Source organism: Elephantulus edwardii, unplaced genomic scaffold, assembly GCF_000299155.1.
Source record: "Elephantulus edwardii isolate Elephantulus edwardi_28Jun2011 unplaced genomic scaffold, EleEdw1.0 scaffold00012, whole genome shotgun sequence".
NCBI lineage: Eukaryota > Metazoa > Chordata > Mammalia > Macroscelidea > Macroscelididae > Elephantulus > Elephantulus edwardii.
Genome location: NW_006399762.1, coordinates 1,689,705 through 1,696,880, shown reverse-complemented (window position 1 = coordinate 1,696,880; position 7,176 = coordinate 1,689,705). Strand labels below are relative to the sequence as shown.

The following is a 7,176-nucleotide window of genomic DNA, read 5'->3' as shown; positions in this document are numbered from 1 at the left end:
GCTCCCAGTTGTAAAACAGGTTGGGAAGCAGAAATGGCATCCACTTCCTAAACTACATGCCTCTGGAAACTCTATGAAATTGGAAAAACAAAGGGATCTGAAAAGCATTAGATAAGGCATTAGGTCTTTTGCTCATATAGTCACTATGAGTAAACCTTTACTTGATGGCAATCAACAACATATATATCCTATGTTTTTTTTTCTAAAAGTATGAAGTGTTAGCATCTGTGTTTGTTGCTTGTATTTAATAATTTGAATTTATATATTTTTAATAGCATAGAAAGTATGGTGGAAAGATACTTCATTCTGGTGTTCCTAGGGGAGGAGGAAGGTAATTCTATTATTCAGAAACTTTGTCATTTTTAATGTGTGAAGCCTTATGCTGATAAAAATATTTGAACTGCTTTAAAAACATGAATATGTCTGAGCTGATAAGAGATGAGAAGGTGAATCAGTGTTGTGTTTTGTTTTTTTCTAAACTTTCTGATTAGTTAGGACTCACTACATTACTTTGATTTTTATTTTTCACTTTTTAAAGATAATGCAATGTAATCATTTTACTTTAAAGATTTGCAAAAATCATATAATAGAAATACTTTTGAAATAATCATAAAGTATTTCTGAAATATCAAAGTACATTATAAATCTGCAGGAGGTAATAATAATGACTGTGCACTATGTAATATTTGCTTGTTAAGTTACAGACAGTCCAATCCATCCTTCTTTGTTCAACAGAAAACAAAATAACAGTTTGTGTTGTCTATGTCTTGAGGCTCCCAGGTAGATGAAACCAATGTCTTTTTTTTTTCCAATTTATTTTTTTATTGAAAGATATACCTCATTCAGCATGTAAATAATCCATAGAGATAGGCATTTATCAAGGATGAGTTTTAGTCATCGACTGTGTTTCTTTTTTTTTTTTTTTTTACCAATTGCACACATTTCTTTACTATGTCATGGAAGAAACCACAATAGAATTCACAGAATTAGTTGGCGGCTATAAGTGTGTGCTTAGGAGGGATGTTGTTAACAAGTGTTAAAAGCTCTGTATTTTAACTAGGGACAATGGAGCCTGAGGATGGCACTATAAGATGAGCTCACCACTGCTTAATCTTTTTCTCACTAACAAACTGTCCGTGAGGCCCTTCCACATCTGGGGGCAAAAGGGCACTTGGGTCTCCGCTCCTTCTTCTGGGTTTTTGGTGGCATTTGGCCCTGTCATGTCGGTTCTCACCCAGCCTGGGCAGCAGGCATTCAGGAGGATCTTGTCACCTTTCCTCTGTGCACTCAGATTCCTGGCTTGGATTTTGTTCATGAGCGCCACCAGCTCCTCCTCTGTGATGGTGTCACTGCGGAACTTCTGCTGCAGCTCCGGGCTGCAGGACTTAAGGGACATGACGCTCATCATGCTAGACACGTTCACCACTCTGCCATGAGGTTTCATTAAAGGCAGCAACTCTGTGCAGATGTTTCGGGTACTAAAAAAGTTTGTTTTCATTGTCACCTCTGCTTGAATAGGAAAGGGTGTAGGATCAGTATTTTTGAAGCCTATGCCCGCGTTGTTGACCAGCACGTCTAAGCCCCCATACTCGCGGCGCAGGAAGTCCGAAACCAATGTCTTATAAATCAAGTCAACTGCACAAGATTTCCAAGGCCAAAGCTGCCACACATTGAACAGTTTCAACCCACGTGCGCCTTTGACCCATTGCCCTAGTGATGGTATGCTCCAAATCTTGACTGTCACAGTGAACCAAGAGGGAGCCCGATTAGTGATGTTTGCACAAAACCTTACAAAAATACACCCATAAATTACACATTGATTGTCACAGAATGTAAGGCCAATAATTAATAAAACTCCTATTCTAGGGTCAAATGCATAGTAAAATCTAAAGAAAGAGTTCATTAATCTCATTAATTCAGAGACTATTTGGGAATTTGTACAATTTAAACTCGTTGTGTACTGTTTCTAGTCAGTGGAAAATGACATTCAGAAATGTTTGTACTAATTAATTACTGTGAGTATAAATTTACTCCTTTTAGATCTTTTGTTTTCAATCTGTAACTGTCCAAGGCACAAACCTGATTTATTTTTAAATATAATTTGCTAGTTAGAATTTTTCCAGTAAATTATACACCCCTTCCTCTTCTCTCCTCCTGTTTCCTTGTTGTTTTAATTTGCATCTCTCTTAGAGTTAGGGATTTTGAACATTTCTTCATGTGCTTGTTAGCCATCTGAATGTCTTCATTGGTGAAATGTCTGTTCATATCCTGTGCCCATTTTTTAAAATTGTATTATTTACCTTTATCTTGCTGTGGTGCTCAAGTATTTTAGAAATTCTGGATATAAGTCCCTTATCTGACATGTCATTACCAAATACTTTTTCTCAGTCTGTGGCTTTCCTTTTTACCCTGTTCGAGAAGTTTTTGGATGTGCATAGGGATTTGATTCTTAGAAGGTGCCATTCATCTATTTTATCTTCTCCTGGTTGTAGGTAGCTCTGCTTCTTTTATTTTCCTTTTCATCAAAGATATGCTGCATTGGGAAAATATTTCATCAAGGACCTCTTCAAAGTGCTAAAGAATGCCATTTTAGAGACTAAGACATGCTGGATCCAAGCTACAATCTTTTCAATCACTCCTATACATCTGAAGTTCAGTGTCTTCCAATGTCTTTGAATTGTGGTGTTTTTCTACTTTTGGTTTTCCCCTTAACTGGTGATATTACTTATCCTGAATCCCAGAATGATATCTCCTAAGTAGGTGCACTTCAACTTCTACTATATTTCAAGAATATACCATGTCCTGCCAAAAGAATAAAGAAATATCATGGGGATTTTTTTCAGTGAAAAAATAATTTTATTTAAAATTAGTGGTTTGGACTTGGTTTAGATGATTCCAATTTTGTTGACAACATCCAAAGTAGGCCTAATCAAAGTGTTGGCCTTGGCCACATCAATGCCCTAGAGCTTCTTTACAACTTGCTTGATTTGGTGCTTGTTGGCCTTGACACCCACAATGAACACATGTGTGTCGTTATCTTCTACCTTCTTCATGGTTGACTCAGTGGTCAGAGGAAATGTGATGACATAGTGGTAAAGCTTGTTTCTCCTGAGGGCACTCTTTTGAGGTATTTAAGCTGCCTTTGAAGTCTCAGTGTCTTAGGCCACAGGAAGGTGGGTATAAATCATTTTTTGGTGCCTGTGGATGCCCTTCAGGACTTTCGTCTTGGCCTTTACTGACTTTGCTTTGACTTCGGTTTTGGAAGGATAGGGGTTACCTTCTTCACTTCCGGTGCCGTCTTCATAGCAAGAACTCTGTCTTGAAGGAAGTGCAACCAGAGTGCTCCTTAGTGGCAAGGATGATGAAACTTCATTCCATAAACTTTGGGTGTGTTGTCAGGAAAAAGGCATTGTGCTGGTAAAGGTAGAAAGTCTGAGAAAGAGAAGAAAACCCTCAATAAGTTGTATAGATACAGTGGCTGTAACAATGGGCTTGAGCTTATCAGAGATAATGGGGATGGTGTAGGAGGGGCAAGATTCAGGACCCTTGTTCACAAGGTCACTATGAGTTATAGTCCATTTATGGCACACAACAACAACAACAACAACTATTTGTAACTGTTGTTACAAACCGTTAATTTGTTTATGGTTCATCTCTCCATCTCACACATGAGTTTTGAGAAAGAATGTGAGAACAGGAATTTCGCTGTCTTGTTCATAACTTGTTAATGGTACTTGGCATACTGCAGGTCTTGTTATTATAGACCGTTGAGTTGGAGCTGACTCATAACTGACCTTCCAGCATGTTTTCAAAGGCAATGGCTCACAAAGAGGAGACCGTGCGTTTTGTCCTTCAGAGCAGCTAGTGAATCTGAATGCTGTGCCTTGCACTGGCAACACAACTCCTTACCACTAAGCCACCACAGCTCCCTAAGTGCTGTTGTTAAATGTTGTTGAGTACAACTCATAACAACCGTATTAGCGACAAATAAATATTAATTAATGAAAAATAAATTTAAAACTCTTGGAGTTATAGTAGAGGTTGAAGAATACTTACTTCAGAGATGTTCTTACATTCAGAATGGCCAATGAAGGGAAAAACAGAAGAAAGTTTTCCACCTGTTGTTTCCAGCTGCTTAAAACTTTTCGTGACCTTTCACCGGTTTTTCTTTTAAGTCTTCCTTTATTGGCACTGTAACGGATGTAAACCTAACTTAATGGTGTCTTTCAAAGTACTATTTTAAGACATAATAAATTTGCATCAGTGATACTATCATTACTCAACATGCTTTTAGAGTTCTTACTTGGGGGAGGCTTTCAGTCTATTGATCAATAACTCCCAACAATCAGTCCTGTTATTTTTATGTTGATATTCGCTATTTCAGTACATATAATTTTTATAAGTGTAAGGTTTAAAAATGCAAATCCATCTCCAAAAGAGAAAGATTGTACAATACTAAAAGTATTATTTAAAAGCATGCAATGTAGAGTTAGAGGATATTTACAATCAAAGATTAAAAATAAAGCATTTGCTTCATTGTGGTATTATAGAAGGAAGTATATATAAGTATATAAGAATATAAGTAATTCTCTAGGAGAATGTATTTGAGTGAGAATGTATCTTTCCAGCTACGTTAATTCTGATGTGTTGCTTTTAAGTCAGTTTCACTGACTATGCAAAGGCATTTGACTGTGTGGATCATAACAAACTGTGGCTGACTCTGAGAAGAATGGGAATCCCAGAACACTTGATCATGCTAATGCGAAACCTATACTTGGACCAGGAGGCAGTCATCAGAACAGAGCAAGGGAACACTGCATGGTTCAAAATTGGGACGGGCGTACGCCAGGGGTGCATCCGATCTCCATACCTTTTCAACCTATATGCAGAACAGATTATCCAGGGGGCTGGGCTCTATGAGGAGAATTGTGGGGTCAATATTGGTGGACGATTTATCAACAATCTGCGTTATGCAGATGACACAACCCTGCTTGCTGAAATTGAGGAGGACCTGAAGCACCTGGCAGAGGGTCAAGGACTGCAGCCTCCAATATGGATTGAGGTTCAATGTCAAGAAGACAAAGATTCTCACCACTGGATCAATTGGCAACATCAGGATGGATGGTGAAGAGATTGAGATTGTACACAGCTTTAGTTTGCTTGGCTCCATAGTCAACACTCTTGGCACCAGTAGCCAGGAAATTAAAAGGCGCATTGCCATGGGAAAGTCTGCTGTTAGGGACCTCTCCAAAGTGCTGAAGAGCAATGGTGTCTCTCTGGAGACTAAGGTGCATTTGATACATGCCATGGTCTTCGCAATCACTTGTTATGCATCAGAGAGTTGGACAATGACCAAAGAGGATAGAAGGAGAATTGATGCCTTTGAGCTGTGGTGCTGGAGAAGAGTATTGAGAATACCATGGATGGCTAGGAAAACAAACAGATTTGTCCTGGAAAGGGTTCAACCGGGTGGTTCCTTGGAGGCAAGGATTCTGAGGCTCCGTCTAACATAATTTGGACATGTTGTGAGGAGAGACTGGTCCTTGGAGAGGGACATCATGCTTGGTAGGGTGGGGGGTCAGCACAGGAGAGGAAGGCCCTCTATGAGGTGGATTGATTCAGTGACTGGGGTAATCAGGATGGGAGTGTCAGAGACAGTGCAATTGGCACAGGACAGAGCAGAGTTTAGGGCTGCTGTACATAGGGTCGCTATGAGTCTCAAGCAACTCTATGGCACATAACAACAACAACAACCTTTACTTTATAATCTCCGTTGAGACCATAATTCCTTTGAATGGACATAGTGTTTTTAACTTAGATCCATCAAGAAACATCCAATGTATTTAATGCATGTAGTCGCAAACGACTCGACGGCACATAACAACAACAACAACAACAACAACAACAACAAAGTTTAAAACATCTTATGCTACATAGTAATACTGTAGTTTTTTTTAAATACATATTTATGTATTTTATGTACTCAATTTCTAGACCCAAACACAGTTTTTTGAGTTTAAATTGAAATTTTAAATAACTTCCTTTCAACAACAGGTGGCGCATTACAGGGCTTTGTGTTGCTTTGGTGTAGTTCTATCTCTGCTATTGATTTAAAAAAAATACAACTATAAAACATTAATATTCATAGAAAATTTTGAGAATTAATATACTGTATCTGTCTCTATCTCTAGCACATTAATGGAAAATAAGTTTAGTTACTAAAAAGAAGTGGCAGCAAATACAATTTTTAAAAAATATTGAAGAAGTAATCTGATGTTTTATGTTTCTGTTAGTTTCAAATTTTTGGATGTTATTAAATAAAAAAATTTCATTCTTTGCTCTTTTTAGTTACAAAAAGTTCACAAATCTACAGAATGATTTTTTAATATTTGCCATTATCTTTACTTTATTTGACACTAATATTTTGATAATTAAAATTCCAGATAAATGATAATATTGTAAATCTTACTAGTTTTTAAATCTGAAATTATTATTAAATAATTTTTCCAAAATTCCAGTTAAGACACACACAAACACGCACAAAGCAATGAAATTATTTAAACCTAAAAGAGCAGCATTAGAAAAAGCAAGTGTAGCATAGTTAACCAGAAACGATTATAAGGATAAGAAACTTACTATTTATGGATAAAACACCTTAAAAAAGAGGACACCTTAAACATATTAAAAAAAAAACCCCAACCATACAGTATGTTTGAGGCAACGATAAGTAATACTTTACACAGGAATTTGTTCTTGTTGTTGGTGTTAGGTACCATTGAGTTGACAATGACTCAGAGTTACTGTATAAACAACACATCTGAACCTTGGGCTGTCCTGTGCCATTCTCACGCTCTCTGATATGTTTGGGGCGGGGGGGGGGAAGCACATATATATTGAGTCTCACAGTAACTATGGAAATTGATGAGGCCTAATATCATTATTAGTCTCAGGTTATTGATAAGAAAGTAGACACAGACAAATTGGGATCAACCAGGCAGAAAGTGGTAAAACTGAGATTCAAAACTCATAACATCTGACCTTACATCTGTTACTTATTTCCCAGTACTGTGCTATCTTCCAAGTTATAAAGTACTGGACTCAGGACAAGGGGTTTTATAGCTATATAACAGATTTGTTTAAATTATAGACCATGATGTAGAATAATGATAACACCAA

The 7,176-nt window shown here is 37.3% G+C and overlaps 1 protein-coding gene across 1 annotated transcript; it reads right to left on the bottom strand.

Moving 5' to 3' along the window:
- Positions 1-1,084: 1,084 nt before the first annotated feature.
- LOC102858545 (carbonyl reductase [NADPH] 1-like) lies at positions 1,085-3,653 on the bottom strand. The gene is made up of 2 exons (XM_006881123.1): positions 3,632-3,653; positions 1,085-1,635 (listed from the first exon to the last, which is right to left on the bottom strand). Exons 1-2 carry the CDS (start codon positions 3,651-3,653, stop codon positions 1,085-1,087), a joined length of 573 nt encoding a protein of 190 aa, XP_006881185.1.
- Positions 3,654-7,176: the final 3,523 nt, after the last annotated feature.